Below are 24220 nucleotides of genomic sequence, written 5' to 3'. Positions count from 1 at the left end.
ATAAGATGAAATTTATCAAATGCAGCGTATAGTAGTGAATATGTCAAAGTCAACTCCTGAATTGAAGACTTTCCTCGGTGCTTCATTTTAATTCCTTAGCTTATAAGTACTTTTATACAAGTGATTAATTTGTGAACATTGACAAAACCATTATTCCACTCGTATTTACTTAAATCTTTCGCCATGGTCGGAGCTCCGGTCTCCTACTCCGGCAACCAGCCCCAGTCTCAGCCACCCAACGGTACGAAACAAAACGAAAATTTTCATCAATTTTGAACTGCTTTACTTCCTTCTTTTTTTTTTTTTAATTAATTATTTGATTAACGTACTAATCCGATCGAGTGGTTAATAATTCAGATGCGTCCAAGTACGCGCCACCACCATCTCAGATGTACGCCACACCCAGTGCACCCATTTCCACGCTCTTGCCCTACGGCGGACAAGCGCCGCCGCCGCCAGGGGGATCGGCTCCGGCAGCCCCCGCAAATACAAACTACAACTACCCCAATAACCCAGCGTCTCCTTTCCCGCCGCCAAATTCCGCCCCCTACCCTGGGAGCTCAGCCGGCCCACCGCCGCCCTTTCCTTCCCCCTCAACCGCGCCGGCCAATACTTACCCCCCAAATCCAAATCCGAACGCATACCCCCCAAATCAAAATCCGGCGAACTCATACCCTCCGGCGAACACATACCCTCCGAATCCGACAAATCCATACCCTCCTAATCAAGCTTCATCAGCCCCGCCGCCGTACACCGGCGGTTATCCGCCACAGCCTTACAACCCTAACGCTCAGCCGCCGCCGTCGTATCCTCCGGCAGGATACCCTCCGCAGGGCAGTAACCCTCAGGCCCCAAGTGGCTATCCAACCGGTAAACAATCGATCAAAAATCTCAAGTCCAGATCCGATCATGCACCAGATCTGAATCAAAAATATATATTTAATTTTGAAAATTGATGTGATCTAATTAGAATTTTTTACAATATTATTGTAGGTCAACCTACTGGAAACTACGGCCAGCCGCCGCCATCTGGATACCCACCGCAATCTGGATATCCACCGACAAGCCAAGCACCAGCGTATCCCACCGGGAACTACTCGGCGCCGCCACCTCCCGGCGGCGGTGCATACCCACCCCCTGGCGGAGTCTACCCACCCCCGTATTAATTTAAATGAAGAATATTGATTGATGTATTTGAGTTTAAAATTACCATTTTATCCAAAATATTTTGAAGTTGTCAATTGATAATTGAGATGGTTTGTATTTTGATTAGTGATCACCGACCAACTTTTGTTTCTAAAAGAAAATAAAAATTTAGTGAAATTCAATATATATATTTGGTCAAGGATTTCCAATTTATTATTTGAGGCTCTGTTTGGATGAGGGATTTAAAATTCATAATAAAAAAAAATTGTATCTGTTTTTATAGAGAAATTTGATGATGAATTTGAAATCCATCATCCCGTATTTTATAATTATAAATTGCGTATTTTATATTATAAATTGAGTTATCAGTACTGATTTCAAATGACTCCAATTTTTCTTACATAAAAAAAATGACTCCAAATTAAATTCGTTTAAAATCCTTCTTCCAAATTCATTTTCCAAGTCAAATACATTCATTTAAATAAGAGCCTCAGAAGTCATTAGATCTATATTCCTTCATTTAAATTAAATATACTATATTCTTTTCTTTTGGGTAAAGTCTATTGCCAATTTTACAAAAAAATTCTCACAACTTTGTAATTTGTTAATGAAAAATTTCTCACTTGTTTTAGCAATTTAATTTAGACGTTGATTAACCTGTTTTTGTACTTTTTTATATCCTAGTTAAGTAAACTGAGACTCAATGATTAAAGAGGGCGAATAGAGCTACTTGATTGAAATTAGTTCACTCAACTGATTTGTGAGGACAAATTGAAAAAATAAAACATCAAAAGAAAGAGCGAGGGACCCTTAAAAAACAAAAACGAAAACGAAATTTAAAATTTTGTCTAGCAAGAAACTCTTAATTAATTTTGCCTTACTTCATATGTTTTTAGTGTTATATCGATTTGCAAAAGTAACAAGTTTCATATCATTCCATAGTCTTTTATCCTTTTTCCCACAATACTAGTAACAAGTGATTTGAGATACCCAAAATTGATTCCATTGAATGCATCACAAAAGGAAACACAAATCCCATAACATTTCTCAAATGAACCTTAGCTTAACCACTACAAGCCACATCATAACCATTCTAATTTGAAAAAACACAAACAAAAACGAAAACGAAAACAAAACTTACATAACTTATATGTAATTTTTATTTTAAATCCAAACGTGTGCACTTCCACACCCTTGCACCATATTCTCTACGACATTGCTCATAACACATCAAAGCTCCACGATATTTAAGTTAAGAGCATAATTGTAACGAAAAAAAGTTCGTGCAAATGGCTTTTGAAAAGTTGTTTGATTTAGATATTTAGTACTAAAGTAAATCTCAACTTTTGATGTGTATATTAGAATAGTTAGACTCGATATTTCGTAACAAAGATAATTTCAACTAGAGTTGACTTGTACTACAACCTTTTCCGTAACAATGATCGCGTAAAACATTATAATACGTACATTTATATAATTCAAGGTTCTCGGAATAAATTGCATGTTGAGTAGTGTCTCTGCTTTGATAGTTTAATGAGACTCTCTCTATCCAGTAGGTGAAAGTTCTCTCACATGACAGAAATGTGTAAATACAGCAGATGTGTGCACTTCCACACGGTATTAAATACGTTTCACTATCGTACAACAAACGGCATTATTGGAAAAAAAAGAATACAGAACCCGAAAAAAAAAAAACAAATACATACATAAAATATATAAGTTTAACTAAGAAAAAAACAAAAACAATTAAAAACTCAAGACTTGCAAAATGCATGGAGTGTGTCATCAAGGGCCTTTCTGTCATAATCACCCGTGAAAACACAATTTCCGAGTGGACCTTTCAAGAGTATCAGCCGTAGGAGACCGTCCGCAACCTTTTTATCAACCTGCATTTCAAGATACCGTTTATTCCAATAATCCGATGAGTTATAGATATTTCAACCAAAAAAAATAAAAAATGGTATTTAATGTTTTTATTTTTGTAAGAGTGCGTCGCTCTCTTACCGCCATGACAGACTTAAACATTTCGACAGTCATGGCTTCTGGTGGCGTCGTGGGTAATTTAGCCTGCTGCAAAATCATATCCACCCGCTTTACTAACGAATCGTCAATCCAGCCTAGCCTGTACGACATGTCAACCGCCATTACCTGAAAATGTTCACACACCATTTTTTAGCACAAGCAAATATAAATCAAGAACCGTAAAAAAAAAAAAGAGAAAATACTAAATAAATAAATAAAGTAGTTCTCGAGAGTAACATACTGTTCCAGCGGCAACGGCCTCCCCGTGAAACCAATGCCCATATCCAGAACTAGTCTCGATTGCCTGCAAATATCACAATTTCATGGGTAAAGCTAACAGTGACAAAACAATCTTTGAAGGTTAAAAAACAAGCCAATCACTTATTAGGGCTTTTGAGATCCTACACCGGGTGAAATGCACCGGGTAGATCTTTACCATTCATATACACACAAACACACACACACCCACATTGGTGTGTGTAGATCAACGGTAAAAAATCACCCAGTGTAACCTTCACCGGGTGTAGGATAGAAATAACCCACTTATTAGTTATCAATTATCATGGGCTCGGAAACACCCGATTGCAGTTAATTAGAATAACTCCAATTTCGAAGAATATCTATGTATTGAGAAATTGATACTCACATGACCAAAAGTGTGACCCAAGTTTAGTGTTGCCCTCAATCCACTCTCCTTCTCATCCAAGGACACCACCTCAGCCTTATTCTCACACGAGCGTTTGATAGCATAAGCAAACGCATTCGGATCCCTGCATAGAATAAAGCACACCCTTTATTATTACAAATTAATATTCGGGTCTCGTTTTATCATATCTATCTCAGATTCGTTAAACAGTTCAGGATGCAATTTTTCACTCATTAAGTAGTCGGCCTCCAACAAATTTAGATTGGCAAGGAAATACAGAAGATAATTAAATTAAGCAAGCACCACACTAGGCTTTCTAGTACTTAATCCAAGAATAGTGGGAGAATTAATATGAGTACCTTGCCAGCAAGGCGTGCATATTCTTTTCCTGCCACTCGAAAAATTTAGCATCTCTAATAAGTCCATATTTAATGACTTCTGCAAGCCCCGATGCTAATTCTCGATCCGGTAATGTGTTCAATGTGTCGGTGTCAATGAGCACACATTGTGGTTGATAGAATGCTCCAATCATATTTTTTCCGAGAGGATGGTTTATTCCAGTTTTACCCCCGACTGAAGAATCAACCTAAATAAGATTACAATGTAAAGTAAGTAATAAATAAATTAAATTAAGTGTCAATATATTATCTTTCATTTAACATGCAAAGATGGAGAAGCAATTTGTCATTCTTGATCAGACCCTAAGTTTATTAAACAATTTACAGGTACTCTTTTCAATGAAATAAACAGTTAAAAAAATAAAAAAAAAATAAGACCTGTGCCATAACAGTTGTAGGAATCTGAATAAAATTAACTCCACGCAGATAAGAAGCTGCGGCATATCCGCACATGTCACCGATGACTCCGCCACCAAGAGCAACAAATGTACACCGTCGGTCCATTCTCGACTCGATTGCTTTATCGAAGACTTTCATCAGAGTTTCCTGTGAAAATCAGAAAATAGTGTCGTGTTAAATTGAGTCGGAATTATTTTAATTATTGTCGGACAAAAATATCGTGAAAAGATTAGAATAGCCCACCATGTTCTTGAATTGCTCCCCGTCTGGCAAAATCACACTCTCGACTTTGATGTTAGGGTTTTTGTCTGTTAAAGCCCAAATAGTTTTATCTAGATACAATGGCGCGACTGTGCTGTTGGTGACCACGAGAACTTGCTTGCCATGAACATGCCTACAATAATTTAGCAGCTTGAGATTAACATTATCTGAGAAACGAGTATGATTTTGTGCAATTATCTTTCAAGGAAATTTTATCTGCACTGCACTTGTATGTCAAGTATCAAACAACAAGCATTCATTTTCGAGTTTCTACTTATTGACAAAATAAAGACTTACACGAGTCTTATCAATTACGTCACTTAGAAATAAGCGGACTTCTAACCATGAATCATGAAACACAGCAAGGAAAGAAATTTTTCAAATGTTCGAGTAACTTGATAATAAAGGAATCCAAGAACATGAGGAAAATAGTCAAAACTACATGATAGCAACCAACATATCTCTTAAAACTGAAAATGCACAACGGAAAAATATGAATAACTTAGAAGCATGTTTACGGTCTCACTGGTTAGGAAAAAACGCATACCACACCACGGTGGACACTAAAGGAAGCGGAAATTTGTCCTCCTACCCTCCCTTCGACTACACACACACAACCCACCTAGCTTAAAAGTTCCCCTACACCTCCATAATATACCACAATTAAACTTTCTCAACTTCAATATTGTATCTTTTGCGCCAAGTTTACACATGTTCTTACCCTTTTATGCCCTTAATACATTCATAATAACCAGATTTCATTCATTAAAACATCTTAAGGGTTGCTTAATACCAAACATCAAACAAAAATCCAATTATTTAGTTAATCATGGCTAATCTCCCCAACCAAACGAGGTCTTACTGTACGGCTACTCTTAAATAGGAGCACCACGTGAATAAGCAAAAACTACATTTCACAATGCCCACTGAACTGATCAATTTGCGAACTACATAATCGTAAGCTACTGAACAAATTAACCAATTGAAAGTACATGATTTTTTTTTTAATAGAAAGAGAGTATCACGCTGAATAAGCAAAAAAGATACCTTTGGAGCAGGTCGGGTTGATTGAGAAGGCCGGATCCGATATAAATCGGATAGCTCCGATCACCCAAATCGACATCCACAGTCGTCGGTACAGCACTCGAAGAAGAAGAAGTGGGCTGATCCATTACCGGAGTTGCCGCCGCCGACGCCTTCACCGTCGGCGTTAAAATACGATTGTTAGAATCAAACAATAGACGACACCGCGAAGAAATGGAAGAAGACGAAACAGAAAAGCGGCGGAGAGAGTGAAGCGAGGTGAGCTGATTGTGGTTGTGCGAAGGGGTGGAGAGAGAAATAGTCCGGTTAGGACAAAAGGAAGGAGCAGCAGCTGCCATTTACGGCGGTGGCGGGCGGCGGTGGAGAGAGAATTTGCGGCTCCAATCAAATTTCAATTTCAATTTCAATTTCAATCTGAGTGTAATTTGCAAATGTGCTTAATTTGATATAAAAGTGATTGTATGGATTGAATTTAAGATTTTGGAATCGTGATTGTTGTGTGTTAAATCTGATTGTTGGTTAGGTATTCGGGTTTGGTGAGTGGTAGGTGAATTGGGTTTTTCTTTTTCTCTTTTTTTTTTTTCTAAAAAAATAAGGTGTAAAATTGAAAATAAAAAAATGTAATGTGTTAGGTGAGGATTTCATTTCAATTTTTTTAAACTTTAAATTCGATTTAAAATCAGTTTGGTTAATTTTATATTAAATATTTAATTAGGTTTTAGGAGTTTTTGGGAAAAAAAATGATTTCTCTCTCCATGAGAGGCGAATTTCTCTCTCCATGAGACGCGACTCCATCCGCTTCTTGTTAATGTGCAAGTTGTGGATCGACTAGGATTTTTTGTTTTGAAATTTTCATTCTGATTCGATCGCATGTATTTACTTGTCCATATTATATCGTTACCTAAGTCATGTGTTTTTTAGGGTTTGGTTTATTTTTTCAATTTTTTACCCCGTTGCATTTTGTTTGGACCCGTCCGCTTTTATTTTCTTCTGTAGCCGCTTACCATCTATCCCTAATTTCCCCGACTCCTTGTGTTTGAATCTCAGGATCTGTCTACGCCTTGTTGGGGCCCCAGTAACTCGCCACTCTCCTCTCTTAATCACACATCTCTATCTCGATGGATGGGCTCATGGAATCGATGGCGAAAAGATTTACCCTCACATGCGAGGAGGAGGAAGGGTTGGTTCTAGATGCGGGGAATCTGCAACCTAGAGTTTCTACCATCAGTCGACGGTTGGTTGGAAGAGTAGTTTCCGAGAAAGAGATTTCTTTTCACACTATCAAAGCAAATGTTCTCCGCCTTCTCCAGCCAGTTAAGGGGTGCGATCTACTGCCCGTATCCAAGAACAAATTCGTCATAAGGTTCAACCACAAACTAGACCATGCTCAGGCCTTGGAGGGCTGCCCTTGGCTACTGGACAAACACGCCCTATTATTTCACGATCTGGCGGATGGGGAGGACGTTAACGAAGTGGAGGTGAAACTGATGAAGATCATAGTTCGTGTCCACAATATTCCAATGGCGTACAGATCCACGGAGACGGCTAATCTTATCGGCAATCGGATAGGCTCCTTTATACAGATTATGAACCCTCAGCAGCTAGATATCGCTAGCTATATGCGAATCAAAGTGGAGATCGACACGTCTAAAAGTCTCAAAAGAGGATTTTTTATCCACGATACGAACGGCGCTAGGGTCTGGTTGGATTTTACCTACGAACGATTACCGAACTTTTGTTTCTTATGCGGCGTTCTTGGGCATGGAGAACAGAAGTGCCCGAGGAGATATGAGGATGAGTTTGAAGAACCAGGTGAGAATTTCCCGTATGGAACTTGGCTCCGAGCCAATCAGACCTCAGCAAACCAAACCGACAAATTACCTCTCCAACCGGTGTTACCCGCGTCTGCTAACTTCCTGAACCATCAGCAGGGATCGACCTCACGAGGACGAGGCATTTTTGATTTTGATCAGAGAACCCCTGGGACAGCCATCCAGCAGAGCTCGAACGGAGGAAAGGAGAACAATGAGCCTACGGGACTGATGGAATGCAGCCTGATTAATAATCCTATCCAAGTATCGCCCACAATTCCCATTGGACCATTTCCAATAAAGACAGCACACCCTTTGTTTACGCGACGAAGAAACAAGCTCAACGGCGGAGACTGCCTCGCAGTCCCGCCGATACCAATGAGTTGTCTATTTTGGAATTGTCAAGGGTTGGGGGTGCCCTTGACAATTCACTCATTCGGAGATATCCTCCGAATTTACCACCCCTCAGTGATGTTTATTTCGGAAACGAAAGCGACATCACACTTGGTAGAGAGACTAAAGAAGAAATGTAACCTATTTGGGGTATCGGTTGACAAAAACAGACGAGCGGGAGGGCTCGCACTTTTCTGGCAAAAGAACGTGCAAGTAGACCTTATCTCTCTTTCGAATCATCACATCGATGTGGAGATCACTTCTTCGGACACCTTAGAGAAATGGAGGATTACAGGTATTTATGGCTATCCAGAGCACGATCGGCGACATTTAACATGGGACCTTCTCCGTTTGTTGTCGGGACAACGAAATCTTCCATGGATTGTGGGCGGGGACTTCAACGAGACGCTCTCTACGTCTGAGAAGGACGGAGGAAACCCTCGACCACTCTCAATGATATTGAGTTTCCAAGAGGCTTTACGGGACTGCCAACTCACTGACTTGGGTTACTCAGGATCGATTTACACATGGTCGAATAAACGAGAAGCACCACTAACCGTGAGATGTAGACTCGATCGGGTGTGTGGAAATAACAACTGGCGATCCCTTTTTCCACTGGCCCAAGTTCAGCACCTGGAGTTTGGAGGGTCTGATCACGTGCCGATTTTACTCACCCTTCGAACCCGGGACACAACTAAGAGGGAAAAGAGACGCCGACCATTTCATTTCGAGGCCATGTGGATCCGACATGAAGACTGTGCAGACATTATCCACGAGCAATGGAGTGAGCAAACGGAAACCGATCCAATCGAAGATTTGTTGACCAAAACGGAGAGCTGTAGAGCAGCGCTTATGCGGTGGAGCGGGGTTGGTCTCCACAACCCTAGGAAACGCATTGCGCCTATCCAGCAAAGACTTCACCTTTTGAACATGGCAAGGAGCTCGGCAGATGACATTAGGGAAATGAGAGAGTTACAAATGGAGCTCGAACATGCCTATCAGGATCTTGACACTTATTGGAAACAACGGAGCCGAGTGCAGTGGATGAGGGAAGGAGACCGGAACACAGGCTTTTTCCATGCGAAGGCCACAATTAGGAAACGGACGAACTGGGTTCACAAGCTCAAAGATGACTCGGGAGAATGGAAAGAAAACAAAGCCGATATTGAGCAGGTGATTGCAAAGTATTTCTCATCGATTTTTCAGTCCACCCATCCAACGGAGAGTGTGATTGAGAGAGTGCTGCTAAACATCGAGCCAAGGGTATCCAATGAGGCTAGCCAGTTACTTTCTCTACCTTTTACAGCGGACGAGGTAATACGAGCTATTTCCCAAATGTCTCCCACCAAATCCCCAGGCCCTGACGGCTTCCCGGTTTTGTTCTTTACTAAATTTTGGCATGTTCTAGGGAATAATGTGCTTAATTGTGTTCTAGATTTTCTTAATAACAAAAAGCTCCCTAGAAAATTAAACTACACCTTCATTGTTCTCATTCCTAAGGTTAAAACTCCGGAAAAAATCTCCGAGTACAGGCCGATAAGTTTGTGTAATGTTATATACAAATTTGGGTCGAAAACCATTGCTAATCGTATTAAACCCTTTCTGCAGAATATTGTCTCTCCCACCCAATCAGCCTTTGTGCCCAAGCGCCTTATCACTGATAATGTTCTTGTCGCGTATGAAGTAAACCACTATATTAAATCTAATACTAAAAAGCATACAAACTTTATGGCGGCTAAGTTGGATATTAGTAAAGCGTACGATCGAATCGAATGGTCTTTCTTACGGAAAATTTTATATCGACTTGGTTTCCCTACATCTTTGATAGAGCTGATTATGCTATGTGTTTCTTCTGTGACTTATTCTTTTCTTTTCAACGGATGCCAGTTTGGATCGTTAAAGCCGAATCGAGGACTTCGACAAGGGGACCCACTCTCCCCATACCTCTTCATTTTGTGCACGGAGGCTCTCCTAGCAATGATCGGCCAGGCTGAAATTGACGGATCTCTCCAAGGAATCAAAATAGTTCCCACCGCGCCAAGTGTTTCATGCCTCTGCTTTGCGGACGACACCATCGTGTTCTGCCAGGCAACACCGGAGAGCGCTATGACCCTACACCGGATACTACAAGATTATGCACTTGCTTTGGGCCAAGTTGTTAATCTTGAAAAATCCACAATGAACTTTTGCCCCATGACACCACAAGAGACGCAACACTTGATTCAATCCACCTTGGGTTTTCAAATAGTAGCGAGGCATGAAAAATATCTCGGTATGCCGTTTTCTATGGGGAAATCAAAGCAGGCCATTTTTGGGTTCCTAAGGGATCGGATTTTCGCTCGCATAGAGGGATGGGGTGAAAAACAATTATCGAAAGCAGGAAAGGATGTCCTCATCAAAGCGGTGCTCCAATCTATTCCCTCGTATCTCATGAGTTGTTTTAGTCTCCCAGTGGGTCTTATCTATGATTTGGAGAAGGAGATTCAAAGGTTTTGGTGGAGTAATGGAAAAGCTCGCTCGATGTCTTGGGCACCGTGGGTCAAGATGTGTGCTCCTAAAGAAAGCGGGGGCATGGGGTTTCGGCACCTTCGTTCGTTCAATCTTGCAATGCTGGCTAAACAAGTATGGAGGATAGTTACAAATCCGGAGCTATTGTTGTCCAGGCTGCTTCGTGCAAAGTACTTCCCGTCGGGCAACTTCTGGTCAGCACCAGTGGGGCTCCGCCCGTCGGCCACTTGGCGGAGCCTCCTCCTTGCTCGCCTCCACGTCAAAGATGGCCTACGGTTTTCGTATTGGTAACGGTGAGCACACCTCCATCTGGGGTGATCCATGGATTAAAGAGGATGGTAACTTCCGTATAATAACACGCATGCCGATATACTCCGCTTTTCCGGACAAAGTGGCAGATCTAATTATGCCCGACTCTCGTACATGGAATTTGGAGCTCATCGACGAGACGTTTTGGCCAATCGACCGCCATAGAATACTCACGACCCCCATTGGTAGTACCCACGCAAATGACCGGCTGGTGTGGTACTATTCACGCTCCGGAGATTTCACGGTCAAATCTTGTTACCATAACATTATGCACCGCCACAGCACTGGTAGCGGAGACCATGAATACGAGAACTCTTCGCGGAGTGAAGACAAAGAGTTTTGGAAATTTATTTGGCATTTGAGTATTCCACCAAAGATCAAAATCTTCATTTGGAGAGCTGCTGGAGATCTTATCCCGACCAACGCTGCACTATTCCGACGACATGTTTCATCTAACCCATTTTGTGGCAGGTGTAGGATTAAACCCGAAACAACCGTTCATGCTTTGGTCCACTGTAGGAGCTTAACTGAGGTTTGGTTGGGCCAATCGTTCGAACTCAACGGGGCAATCGAGCCGGCTTCCTTCCGCCAATGGATTGAGCAAATAAGGAAAAAGCTATCGAAAGATCTTTTCTGCCTAGCAATGATTCTCTGCTGGAAATCTTGGGATTCAAGGAATCGCGAGGCTCATGGAGAGGTGGGATTAAGAGGTTGGGAGTTGTGTAGTTGGAGCGAAAACTACCTTTCAGTTTTCAGAGCTGCATGCCATGTCCCGCTTACGCCCAAAGATCCCGTCCCACGACGAAATTGGAGCCCACCACCGGACGGTTTCATCAAGGTAAATTTTGATGCCGCTCTACCGCCATCCCAATCTTTCTACAGAGTTAGTATGGTGGCCCAAAATTCAGAGAAGGTTGTACTTTGGTGGTGCGTTAAAAAATTCACAGGAACTGTCCAAGCGGTAGAAGGAGAAGCCCACGCAGCCCTCAAAGCGATCCAAATGGCGAAGGCTAAATGTTGGAACTCGATTATCCTCGAAGAGGATTGTCAGCAACTCATTACGGCTCTTAGGGATGAAGACGCTAGTTTATGCCCGTTTGGAGCATATCTAGAGGACATTCAGGCTCTTATTTCATCGTTCATTTCATGTCAATTTTCTTTTGTTCCTCGCACTTGTAATAATTTAGCTCATGCATTAGCAAACTCTATTGAGCTCGCAAACTCGGAGGGTCAGTTCCTTCCTCTAAATTTGGCTAATTTAGCCGAATAAAATTTCCTTTCTATCAAAAAAGGAGTTTTTGGGAAAATTACAGTTTTTACCCCTCACGTTTACACTAATTCCACATTTGGTCCTCCATGTTAAAAAAACAAATTTGGTCCGTTATGTTTCAGCAATTTAAGACTTTTGGTCTTTTTCGTCAATTTACCGTTACTCCGTCAGTTAAGGCAGTGATGGGCAAACGATTGATTCCGTCACTACTAACGGAAAATTGACGAAAATAGCTAAAAGTGTTGAATTTTTGAAATATGAGGGACCAAATGTGTTTTTTCATAAATATAGAAGGCTAAATGTGACATTGGCGCAAACTTGAGGGATCAAAACTGTATTTTTCCCATAGTTTTTTTGACACCCTAATAGATTTATTTATTTATTTTTAGATTGTTTAAATCACTTGACTATTATAAAATAAAAAATCAGTTGTCTAAAAGCAAAGCATGGATTGTGGCATGCCGCATGCACAATTTGAAAACTATTGCGCCCAAGTAAGCTCTCATTTTTGTTTTTATTTTGATAATTAAGGATAATTAATTTAAAAACCGGATAAAAAGCGTCTACAATCCGGAAACTCCGTCACAAAATCAAGACGAAGAACATTAACATGAACAACACGATTCAAAAGTTACAAGAAAATGCCCATTGAGCAAAGTGGTGAACTGCAAAATTAGCGTTTCTAAGGCAGAATTTGAAGCGCCAACCAATACTTCCGGACTTCATTTAAAAATAATAATTATAGATCTTATTGAACAATCAAACTTTAGAACAGGAATTTATTCCAACACTTATAGCTCTCGAACAAGAGCCCGATTAGTATAGCGCAATCTGAAATTGTTTGTGAAACGTGGTGCGTGCTTTGGCCGAAAGCAACGAGTTAAGCTCTCGAACGGTATTTTGAACAAGAATCTCGTTTAAATTTTTTTTTTAAATCCGGCACATGATATAGCAACAACTCCACACCATTACATAATTTCACTTCACAAACTCACCAACATATCAACATACCATCAAAACATCAACCACAAAAACACATCTACAACCCTTAAATCAATCACTCGTCTCGATTAATTCCTTCCCAAATTATTTCGGGACCCACCCCCGAAACACGACCACCTTCTCAAAGTCCCCGAAAAAGACCCTAACCTCGTCTTAAACGACCTTGACCTACACCTTAAATTAAATGACGAAAAATCACCACCACGACTTTCTTGCTCGTCAAGACTCGTATCCACCAATTGCTCATGCTCAACATTATCCAAATCCAAATCAAGAGAACCCCTCCTCCCCTTCAACCAATCGGCTCCTACATTAGTCACCCCCCTACACTTCTTAACCTTAATCTTCACCAAATTAGGGCAACCCCTAGCAACCGCTTCCATACCATTGTCCGAAACGGGACAACTCTTTATACACAACTTCTTCAACGCAACACATTTTGCGGCCACACTAGATATCTCCGCATCACCGACCGATTCGCTCCCACAAAGGGCTAATCTTTCCAAATTAGGGCAATTTGCCCCCAATTTGTCCAAACTCAAACACGTCGGATTCACACCGATCAAAACCAATTCTTGAAGATTCGCACAATGATTCGCAACGGAAATGATCCCGTCGTCACCGATCCTATTAGTTTTCCATCCGTCTATACGAAGCTTCCTCAAAAGCCTACATTTTTCGGCGACCGAAACGAGCCCTACATTCGTGCAACGGGGTGTTTTCACTAAATGGAGAATTTCAAGATTCGCAAAGTTCGAAACGGACAACAGCCCTAAATCGCTGACCTGGAGCTTCTCGAGATGAACCTCCATAAGCCCATTAACCCTAACGGAAGCCATTTCAAGAACCTTGTCCCAATCACCGGTACACCTAGAAAGCTTCAATCTTTTTAAATTACTCGCCCCGATGATCAACGGGGCGAAGCATTGGCCGTTGTAGAGATTTTTCAAGCAGATTACTTTCAAAGAGGCGGCGGCTTTACCGGGGTTGACGGGTTCGGCGTAGCCCCCACCGGGGCTGCCACGTAGGCGTTTTAAGGAGAATTCTTCGAGCAGAGGGCAGTTTTGGAGGAACAAATTCATTCCTTTTGGGCCGAAGCTGCACGATTCACACGAGAATTTTTGCAGGGTGCTGCAGTTTTGGGAGAAAAGGGATATTCCGTTGTCGGTGAGCTCGCGGCAGGAGCGGAGCTTCAGTCCGGCGAGGTTTCTGCAGCTGAGGGAGATGAGAATCAGGGCGTCGTCGGCGATGCTGATGGAGCGGCGGTCGCATTTTAGGGAGAGCTTGGTGACGGAATCGAAGCGGAGGAGTAGGCGGGGGAGGAAATCGGCGAGCTCCGACTTGGAATTGAGGGAGAGGCGGTCGCGGCTCTGGCCCTCCACTCTGAGCCAGCGGCGGCAGACGAGAGAGGAGCGCTTTCTGTCGCCGGAGGAGAGGGAGTCGAATATGGAGGCGAGGCACTCGTCGGGGAGATTCGAGGTGTAGTCGTCGTCGCTTCCGGCGGTGGATTCGTCCGAGACGGCGGCGTCGGGGGTTTCGGAACACGGTGGCTCCGGCGGGGAGATCGCGGCGGCGGCGGCGGATTTGGAGGATCTGGGCCTCAAGGTGGAAGGTGACTGCCCCATTAGCGGTGCGATTTGTTTATCGACTAATTATAAAAATGGGGGATTTTTAATTCAGATTTTAATGAAAAAAGGGGTTTGTTTTTTGGGTTAATTGAGATGCCATTTTTGCTTTTTTTTTTTTTTTTTTTTTTTTTTTTTTTTTTTGAGGATTAGATTTTGACTCAATTATGATATTATATTGATTATCCATTCAAATAACCTCTTTGGATTTTGTTATGATAAAATAAGGCATGGGTGGCACGGCCAAATCAACACACTTCATCATCTCTCAATTTTTTAAAGAAGTTTTCTTACTTGTGCTATATGTCATCATTTTTTATTTTCTTTTTTGTTTTGTAACCTTGTGTTCGAGTTCTGTTGGACTAATTCTACGAGTATACGATCTTCCTCCTGTCTTTATCGTATACTAAAAAATGTCTTCCAAGATGCTTACTGTTTAGTGGGTTCAATCCCACGATATTCTAGTTTATCCTCCTCATGCTTTGCCACTAGATGCCCGTGGGGGAAGTTTGTTTTTCTTGTCTATGACTATAAGTCGCTCGACCCATATTTTCTATTTTTTGCGATTTGTTACCTTTAGAAGTTATATTTTTTTCATCTTATATTTTATGTCTTGATTTTGACCAATTGTTTTTCTCATTTCTTAAAAAACACCCAGAGAAGAGCCGCAATGGACGAAGCAAAAACGAGAATGTCAAGTTACCATGCAAAAAATTGATGAGAACCCAATGTCCCGAAAATCTAAGGGCTCTTATGCAAAGTTTGTATCTAAGACGGGTTAGTAATTATTAAAATCATGTAGACATGAGGGCATCTAACGTTTTGGGAAAGAAAAAAGGGACACCATTTTTGCTCTAAAGTGATTTAGACATATAATAGTTCATATTTTTTTGGAAGAGCTTTGCTCGATTAATTGTAAGAGTAGACAACATATTCGTCTACTAGGTAAATTCGGATGTGATCACAGTCTATACGCACATTGAAGCTAGCATTCACGGTCAATTGACCCTTGTCTCCCATGATAAATCATTTCATCAACAACGTTGAGTGAGTTCGAAACCACGATACTCCTATTTCAACCATTCATACGCCGCTGAGCCATGCCCGAGAGGGCTAAAAAGTCATATATTATCTCTTCTTGGTTATGGTGGATGAAGTAGGTTAGATTAGTCGACACATGATTACTCAGTCGAAAATGTAAGATGCCACTAATTTTTAGAAAAATGAGCATAATGAAACTCAAAATCACAAAAGTTTGTTGTTTGATCATTGGTGAAATCTTCTTCTACAATTAGATATTTATCTAATCAATAATTTTATCATTAAATCCAAAACGTATATTAATCAAAATTGTAAAAAGCGGAAATGGGGTTGGAGGTGGGTAGGAACCGACTCACGATTAATCATTGTGGCGGTGATTAATCGGCAATAAATCAAAAATAAATCGGTTTTCAAAATTTAATATAATATATTTTTAGATATTATTTATAAATACTCAAAATATATATAAAAAGAAATATTTAAACATAATTATATCTCCATCACGTATATATCTTAATAACATAATAAAAGTTTAAAAATAATAAGATCATAAAACAATAAAAAAAAACCCTTATAAAATATAAATTAAAAGGTATTTTTTTTTAATTTAAATTTATTCTTGAACATGTGAAGCAAATATCATAAAGTTCTTTAACAATAGCAGTTAATATAAACAAAATAAAGCATAAATTCATATTTTTAGTAAAAATCTCAACTTTTATTTTGAATTAAAAAAGTACCAAAGTAGTTAAAAAAAAAAGAAAAAAAAATCGATTTTTGACCTATTTTTTGCGGCCAAAGTTTGACAGCCTTAGACCGCCTCAGACCGCCTAAAATCTCTTCATGCAAAATCCGTTTTTTTTAACTTTTACACCAAAATCGTAAGGTTTGGGACCGCTTGCACCTCCCCTAAAAAGACCGATTAATCGGCCGCGTCGACCAAGTTTAGAACACTGGTATTAATTGATAAGGAAAAATAAACAAGATATTATGATAAAACAATAACAATTAATAAATACCCCAAAAGTGCAATTACACCAAAAATAAAGGAGTAAAATACAAAAAAGAAAAAAAATCTTTTTAGCAACACTCGGAAAAAAAAAGGTAGAACCGTTTCAGAATCAATGGCTGCCCCGCTACTCCTCAGAGCTCTGCCTCTCCTCCGCCTCCGTCTAGTCCAACACCACAGCCATCTCCGTCTCTACAATGGTTCAACAGATCGCCGGCCTTTCTGCAGCGCCGCCGCGGATTCATCAGTGGCCGACGGCGAAAGCCCGCCGTCACTCAGTCAAATATTTTCCCCCAAAACCGGTAAAGACCTCCGGCAGTATCCGAGATGGGACGACCCGGATTACCGGAAATGGCAAGACAAAGAATCCAAAATACTCGAAGATATTGAACCTATTATTTGCCTCACCAAAGATATACTCCACTCTGATAGGTATTCCCACTTTTAATTTTTATTTGTTTTTTTCTCTTTCTACATTTAAATCTCTATAAATTAATAGAGTCGGGACTAGCAAAATCTTATTAATTTAACGAAATATTAAATTATCAAACTAATAATTTAGTGGGTTCAGAAGGAAGTATTATTTAAGCGAAGATATTAATTTATTGAGGTTCTACTGTATTTCTTGTGTTAATGATGGGGTAATTGTTCGGTTTGTCGCCGGTGATTGATTATAAGATAATCTTTAATTGGTGAATAATAGTTTATTTGAGTTAATTAATTGGTGTATAACTTGTTTGGTATTGGAGATAATGTAGTAGCACTTTGATCAAGAAGTGTCGCTTAAATGGTTGGTTTAGGGTAATGAAACAGAAGCGATAGGATTTGATTAAGATAGGTTTTTTAATAATTAATATGCATCACAATTTGTCTATACATTCTGCATTCGAATTTTTTATTTATTTATGTTATTATCGGCAAGCTATTCTTCAACTTCAGGTTCCATTTTTTTCTCTATAAACCTGGATCGACTTCCGTTCTAATTCAAAGAACGAAGTGTGTGCTGCAAAACGTGATGGATTTTAGGGACACTGTCGAGCTGTTATTTGCCTTGCTTTTTAGTGTTTGCGATTGGAATATCCTGAAGATTTCGTTACGTAGCACGTCGAATTTTGCTTACCACTAAACGTATATGAATATTCATGGGGTCTGTATATCATCTTCTCTAGTAGTTCAGTTGTGCTGTACGAACTTGGCCTTCAACGTTTTCAATTATAATAATGACTTCTGTATATCAGTGGAGATTAGTCGGGGATTTTTGGGAGGGCAACATATCTTCACAGTTGTTTTCTCAAAAAACCGATGCCCGTTTCCTGAAAAAGAGTTGCAAAAAAAAAGCTTATATTGATCTATTAGGGGGGAGACAAAGATTCTTGGCATGTTAGATATTATGAACAAAACTTGATACTAAGTTCATTTCCGTAAATATAAGGGAATGTTTGGTTTAGCCCCTTCATGGATTATCGAATCGACAATCTAGAAGTAACTAGACACTAGTTTGGTTTTCCTTCACGGATCACGTTTTATTCCTTTTCAAGACTTGTTTTCTTTTTTCTTTTTTGGTAAATGGAAAAAGTTCGTCTTTTTGTCTGTGCATCGTAGCCTATGATTTTTGTTGCTCGGCTTTATAGCTACATGGCTCTCATACTTATTTCTAAGATTAATTAACAATTTTTAGAATTTTGAATTCTTGACTATTGAAGTAACCAGACTTGGGAGCCTCGAATATTTTTCCGTTTCTTGTGATGATTCACCATTTTCAAGAAACAATTTTTTTTTCAATATCAAAATCGTAACTTAAATAATTTATGGAATCTTTGTGGCAGATATCTGGATGGAGAACGTCTTACACCAGAAGACGAGAAAGCCGTGGTAGATAAGCTTCTTGCACATCATCCTCATTCCCAAGACAAGATCGGTTGCGGTCTTGATTCCATTATGGTCAGTCTCTCTTTTTTTTTTTTTTTTTTTCTTTTGGCAATTTTAGTGATAGATAAGAGAATATGCTTGTGGAAGTGTTCAATTATATGTGCAATAGTAAGCAATTTCTGTATCGGGTGTCATATGTGAACCACTAGATCAAATGTCGTACATAAATGTTCTCCTTTTGGGCCTCGTTTGGTTTCCAAGATAAGATTAGCCAATATAAGATTATGCAATTTTATGAGAACCCAATTGTATAATTCGACTAGGGTAGGTCCAATAGAAGTTATTGCATTAACCTAATTATAGTAGAACCTCGATCAATTAGTACTCGATAAATTAATAACCTCCCTTAAATAATAATTTATCCCGATCCCGACTCGGTAAAAACATACCAAATTTGTAGTCCGATAATTTAATATTTCGCTAAATTAATAGAATTTTGCTGATCCCGACTGTATTAATTGATAGAGGTTTAACTGTATTCTAATTAATCATGTTTTCGGTTAAAATCGGTTAAGATCAGTGGTCGGCACGAAAAAAAAGTCTTAACTCAATCGTGGTCAACTGCGCGTCGATATTTTCAATTATCCATGTTGTCTTCAATGAAGAACTAGTAGAAAACTGACTATTCAGCTATAGTAATGCTCTTTGACTTTGACCTCTCTCATTTGGTTTTTAAATTTTATTATACTCTTCGATCATCTATATATAACGTATATAGCATTGCACTATTTCATTGCTATGAATAGACATAATAATTGTTGCAACATACAGTCAGGAGTAGCAAAATTCTATTAATTTAGCGAAAATATTAAATCATCGAACTAATAATTCAGTAGGTTTTTACCGAGTCGTGACCAGAAGAAACTATTATTTAAGCGAGGTTATTAATTTATCGAGGTTCTACAGTATATAAATATTATTGATACAAAGTTTAAAAGGTGTCTATTTATGAGGCAAAGTTTTTATTATTATTTATTTATTTATTAAATTTAAAACGTGTCACTCACTCTGTGAAGGTCGATCGTCATCCACAATTCAGACATTCGAGGTGCCTATTTGTCGTTAGAACCGATGGCGGATGGATAGACTTCTCTTACCAAAAGTGCCTAAGAGCATACATACGAAGTAAATACCCTCCTTACGCAGAAAAATTCATTCGAGAGCATTTTAAACGTGGAAGTGGCTGAATTTTTTCTTGGAGATGTTTTTTTTTTTTTTCTTTTTTTTTTTTTTTCTCTTGATGTTGATATCGAAGCAAGGCTATATGATTAGTCACGGACAGCTAATATTTTACGAGTGACGATTATTTTGTTTTTGTTTTTGTGTTAGAATTGGCGTTAGTAGATTCAGCATCGAATGGTGACACCGTTTTTTTTTTTTTTTCTTTTTTTTTTTAAATGTGGTAGATAGAAAGTGGACCGGGTTTGCATGTTTGTTTATATTGTGAGACATGAGAATGATTGGAGTGCTAATTTATTTTCTTGCTTGGCCCCCCCTATACTTACTTTTCGATTAATTTTGTTTACTCCATTGTTAGAGGTAATATTTCTTACTTAAATTGAGGAAAGCGTTAATGAGACGTCTTACGAAACACCTTTTATGAGTAGGTGATTGTGGATGGTTTGTTTTATGGTACACCAGTGAATTTTACCGGGTTATATCCTACCATAGCGTGTATAAAAATCTATACATATTTTTACTGACATCCACATGTATGTATGTGTGTAAATTGAATGTGTAAAACTAAACGTTGTATTTCATCAGTATCATTTTGCACCGTGTTTTTCTGAAGTTAAGGAATCGAGGGAAAAAAAGAGAGTTCAAACCGGCTTACGCTAGAAGAATGAATAATATACAAGTGAATAGACCAAAGTCTTCTTCTCCTACTAACTATTAGCTCGGTCGTTACACCTATTTTATAATAGAGTCTCGCTTGGTTGCAATGATAAGATTAATCAAGATAAGATTAAATAATTTAATGAAAATCCAATTATTTTATCGGATCCGGGACGTCTAAAAAAACCCTTCCTAAAAGAGAGGCTGAATCATAATAACATAATATTTGTGGGTCGACCTGATAAGTTATTGCGAATACCAAACATCAAACAAAGTCCAATTATTTAATTAATAATGGTTAGTCTTCCCAACCAAACAAGACCTAGTTATATTATGTTATTGGACATTGGTCACCTTGTAGAGGTGGAAATTGAACGGATCTGGATCTGGTTGAAAATTACACAAAACAATAAATGAATATGAATATGAATAGAAATTACTATGATCCAATATATATTTTACAATCATATACATGTTTTTAGATTTGGAAAACACAAGATAATTATAAAGTTGTAGGTATTTTTATTTCTTTTTTCTTAGTTGAGTTGCATAGTACGTGGGTAGAAGTAAGAGCATCTCCAACAACATGATGTATGTCTATAATTTACATCTTTTACATATTTTAAACCAAAAGTTACATCTCCAACAACAAAATGAGAAAAGGCAAAAATTTTTACATTTTAACTTTGCATATCTAAATTTGAGAAACCAAAACCACAATTTGACAAATTGTGTAAGAATAAACAATAATAAAAATTCCATCAGTGCTATTTTTTATATATTAAATACAGTAATTATTTTGCTATTATTCACATATATGTTTCCATGTATGATTTTTATTTATAAAATAAAGAGTGTTTAGTTTTTTTTTTTTTTTTTTTTTTTTTAATATATGTATATATAACATTAAATTATCCTTTGCAATATATTTAATTCCAAACAAGTTTCTGAGTAAAAACCTAAAACAAGGTATATGTATGTATGTGAAATTAAAATTATAATTGTTAAAATTAATTCAAAACTAATTTTTTTGTAAAATAATAAAATATGATAATTGTGTAAAATATAAATAATGTTGTTGGAGTGTGATGTTAAAAGTGGTGTTGCATAACACTGTTCGTCTCTTAAATTATAGATATAGACAACCGATTTTTAAACAACTGTTGGAGATGGCCTAACGAACCAATTTAGCATCATTGCTTGCTTAATTTTAAGTTCTAATTAACTATTTTAGCAAATAAAACTGATAAGAGGGATTAGACACATATATAGTTAATGATTTAATTATTTTTGACTGTTAAAGAACGAATGAGACAAAGTTGGAATAAAATTGCTTAATATATATATATATATATATATATATATATATATATATATATATATATATATATATATATATATATATATATATATATATATATATATAGAATGAAAGGGAAAAGTTGCTTAATATATAGTTACTTTTTACTGTGAAATAAATAAAATTGCTTTTTATTCATTTATTCTTAATGGAATATTTGTAGGTAATTTTTCTTTCATAGATCTATTTTTATAAAATTATAGGTGATTTGCAACTTATTTTTCAGTTGGAACATTTTTGCTAAAATAAAATATAATTGAATATAGTGTGTGTTTTCGAATTTTTTTTTTTGTGAAAATTAAGAGGTTGTACTTTTTTATTTTTTTTGAGTTAGATTGCAATTGAATGGAAGGATCAAGTTGTGTCCGAAGAGCAGTGGCGAGTGGAACTATTTAAGATCAAGTTATATACTAATTTCAGGTATTTTTATAGTGCTTTATAAAAATTAATATCATGTTATTCATTGTGTAAAATATGGTATTAGTATAATTATTAAGATAATATAATTGTGTTGTTTGTTTAATGAATAATTAGTGAGAGAAGACTAACACACCAATACAGGAGAGCCAGCGGGAGATTTTACAGACATACCGGGAGATTTATGTGGGGCCGATCCTCCTGTTGACTTAGAACCATCCGATCAAGAAGATGACCATAACGTCGACGGGAAGCATGCTGATGACGAGAATGTTTTTGACTGTTACCAATAATTATGACATTTTATTACAAAATAAAGTTCCTCCTAATGTGCCATCAGTGACATCGGCCCAAAATCAGCTTTACTTGTACGTGCCAATGTCTTTCTACTCAATGGATTATGAAGAAATTATAGCGGACTCATTTTGTGTCCCGAACGGGCTATTTTCAAAGTTTTATGATTCCGATGAAGGTGTTTTTAAGAAGCGTGATTTCAAGAGTAAAGAACGACTTGTTGCTACTGTGAAAGACCACTCTATATTGTTTGCTAATCGAGAGTACATGGTGGTTGAAAATAAATTCAGTGCGCATATGTAGGACAATGCTTGACCAAATGTCGTCAAACCAGGTTCTTGTCAAACCAGGTTCGTAAAGTTGCTAATATTGTTGATATTATTGATATTGTCTACATAATATATAATATGTTTTTTTTTTTTTGCTAATATTTATTTACAGTGTATTTGGATTTCATATAACATCCACTGATATTGAGTATCAACAATTGGCTTTAGATACAGTTTTTTGCGATTTTGAAGTTTTTTTTTTTAACCCCGTCGACAGTTTTCGACACATACATGTCGAATATTTCAATTTGGCACTAACTTATTGAAAAATATTAAAAAAATAAAAGAAAAGTGAATTTCGATACATACGTGTCAAAATTATGAGAAATTTCGACATATACTTTTTGAAAAACCACTGTTGCATATATATATATATATATATATATATATATATATATATATATATATATATATATATATATATATATATATATTATTTGTTTTGTAGCAGTGATTTTTCGACAATAAATATTCGGTTAGTATTAATAAAAATAGGGACTTACTTTTTGGGTTCCTAAAATTGCTATTTGCAACTCATTCTTATTTTTGTTTCTCTCTCTAGAAAAAATCATTATCGTCACTAATTTGGCCTAAAATTATCTTTGTTGAAGTGATATACAAACACAAATGAGTTCATCGGATGAAGATCGTGATACACATCACAACGAGATAAAAATTTTGACATTTCGTTCGAAAAATCTGGACAAAAAGGGCGAAAGCCCAACCTGGGCGCCCGAAACTGTTTTACACGCCCAAGTTGGGCGTGTAAACCATCAACCCACGCCCAAACCGGGCGTGCAAAACAGCTTTCGGCGCCCGGCTTGAGCGTTCGCCCCCCCTCCCCCGGTTTTTTTGCTTTTTATTTTTTTATTAATTTTTTTACGCCTTTTTCAGAAAAATCAGCACAATGCGATGTAGACGTCAAGCGTGAGATATTCTAAATAGTGTTTGATTAGTTTAGTTTTATCGGATTTAATGTATTATAGTATTTTATTATGTCAAATTTAGTACTTTATTATGTCGAACTTAGTACTTTATTGAAATAAGTAAAATTGACAAACTTAGTACTTTATTATGTCGAACTTAATATTTTATTATGTCGAACTTAGTATTTTTATGGTATTGACAAATCCAAATATAAGAGATATTTAAATAAGTAAAATTGAAATTA

The 24220-nt window shown here is 37.8% G+C and overlaps 5 protein-coding genes across 7 annotated transcripts; 3 read left to right on the top strand and 2 right to left on the bottom strand.

Annotated features, from left to right (window-relative positions):
• Positions 1-1503, top strand: LOC105971289 (uncharacterized). 2 transcript variants are annotated; one of them, XR_016030321.1, is made up of 4 exons: positions 1-241; positions 358-870; positions 994-1272; positions 1369-1503. XR_016030321.1 is itself a non-coding variant. In XM_012996137.2 (3 exons), the coding sequence occupies exons 1-3, from the start codon at positions 184-186 to the stop codon at positions 1164-1166; spliced, it is 744 nt and encodes a 247-aa protein (XP_012851591.2). In that variant the 5' UTR covers positions 1-183; the 3' UTR covers positions 1167-1424. The 2 variants fall into 2 exon arrangements, 1 of the variants encoding a protein (XP_012851591.2); XM_012996137.2 differs by having other exon boundaries at positions 994-1424.
• A 1191-nt stretch (positions 1504-2694) lies between these two features.
• LOC105971379 (3-dehydroquinate synthase) lies at positions 2695-6528 on the bottom strand. The gene is made up of 8 exons (XM_012996229.2): positions 5920-6528; positions 4855-5005; positions 4591-4758; positions 4174-4400; positions 3815-3938; positions 3410-3472; positions 3151-3294; positions 2695-3032 (listed from the first exon to the last, which is right to left on the bottom strand). The coding sequence occupies exons 1-8, from the start codon at positions 6252-6254 to the stop codon at positions 2901-2903; spliced, it is 1344 nt and encodes a 447-aa protein (XP_012851683.1). The 5' UTR covers positions 6255-6528; the 3' UTR covers positions 2695-2900.
• Positions 6529-7034: 506 nt separating this feature from the next.
• On the top strand, positions 7035-10919 carry LOC148771850 (uncharacterized). Its single transcript, XM_088815258.1, has 2 exons — positions 7035-9434; positions 10008-10919. Exons 1-2 carry the CDS (start codon positions 7035-7037, stop codon positions 10917-10919), a joined length of 3312 nt encoding a protein of 1103 aa, XP_088671384.1.
• Positions 10920-12932: 2013 nt separating this feature from the next.
• Positions 12933-15060, bottom strand: LOC105971444 (F-box protein At1g47056-like). 2 transcript variants are annotated; one of them, XM_088815550.1, is made up of 2 exons: positions 13995-15001; positions 12973-13906 (listed from the first exon to the last, which is right to left on the bottom strand). In XM_088815550.1, exons 1-2 carry the CDS (start codon positions 14832-14834, stop codon positions 13871-13873), a joined length of 876 nt encoding a protein of 291 aa, XP_088671676.1. In that variant the 5' UTR covers positions 14835-15001; the 3' UTR covers positions 12973-13870. The 2 variants fall into 2 exon arrangements, with proteins under 2 accessions (XP_088671675.1, XP_088671676.1); XM_088815549.1 differs by having other exon boundaries at positions 12933-15060.
• Positions 15061-16945: 1885 nt separating this feature from the next.
• Positions 16946-20311, top strand: LOC105971450 (DCL-like protein). Its single transcript, XM_012996303.2, has 3 exons — positions 16946-17316; positions 18711-18825; positions 19830-20311. Exons 1-3 carry the CDS (start codon positions 17000-17002, stop codon positions 19998-20000), a joined length of 603 nt encoding a protein of 200 aa, XP_012851757.1. The 5' UTR covers positions 16946-16999; the 3' UTR covers positions 20001-20311.
• Positions 20312-24220: the final 3909 nt, after the last annotated feature.

Source organism: Erythranthe guttata, chromosome 3, assembly GCF_056151865.1.
Source record: "Erythranthe guttata isolate IM_541 chromosome 3, IM_541, whole genome shotgun sequence".
Lineage (NCBI taxonomy): Eukaryota > Viridiplantae > Streptophyta > Magnoliopsida > Lamiales > Phrymaceae > Erythranthe > Erythranthe guttata.
Note: the sequence above shows the minus strand (reverse complement) of the source record. Positions and strands in the feature narration are given on the sequence as shown.

Excerpts from the sequence above, each read along its gene's own strand:
- LOC105971289 (XM_012996137.2), top strand. The coding sequence starts at position 184 with ATGGTCGGAGCTCCGGTCTCCTACTCCGGCAACCAGCCCCAGTCTCAG. Across the intron at positions 242-357 it reads CCAGTCTCAGCCACCCAACG|ATGCGTCCAAGTACGCGCCA; the intron begins GTACGAAACAAA and ends TTAATAATTCAG. Across the intron at positions 871-993 it reads CCCAAGTGGCTATCCAACCG|GTCAACCTACTGGAAACTAC; the intron begins GTAAACAATCGA and ends ATATTATTGTAG.
- LOC105971379 (XM_012996229.2), bottom strand. The coding sequence starts at position 6,254 with ATGGCAGCTGCTGCTCCTTCCTTTTGTCCTAACCGGACTATTTCTCTC. Across the intron at positions 4,401-4,590 it reads CTACAACTGTTATGGCACAG|GTTGATTCTTCAGTCGGGGG; the intron begins GTCTTATTTTTT and ends AATCTTATTTAG. Across the intron at positions 3,033-3,150 it reads TGTTTAAGTCTGTCATGGCG|GTTGATAAAAAGGTTGCGGA; the intron begins GTAAGAGAGCGA and ends CTTGAAATGCAG.
- LOC148771850 (XM_088815258.1), top strand. The coding sequence starts at position 7,035 with ATGGATGGGCTCATGGAATCGATGGCGAAAAGATTTACCCTCACATGC. Across the intron at positions 9,435-10,007 it reads TACCTTTTACAGCGGACGAG|TTTGGATCGTTAAAGCCGAA; the intron begins GTAATACGAGCT and ends AACGGATGCCAG.
- LOC105971444 (XM_088815549.1), bottom strand. The coding sequence starts at position 14,834 with ATGGGGCAGTCACCTTCCACCTTGAGGCCCAGATCCTCCAAATCCGCC.
- LOC105971450 (XM_012996303.2), top strand. The coding sequence starts at position 17,000 with ATGGCTGCCCCGCTACTCCTCAGAGCTCTGCCTCTCCTCCGCCTCCGT. Across the intron at positions 17,317-18,710 it reads GATATACTCCACTCTGATAG|ATATCTGGATGGAGAACGTC; the intron begins GTATTCCCACTT and ends TCTTTGTGGCAG. Across the intron at positions 18,826-19,829 it reads GCGGTCTTGATTCCATTATG|GTCGATCGTCATCCACAATT; the intron begins GTCAGTCTCTCT and ends CACTCTGTGAAG.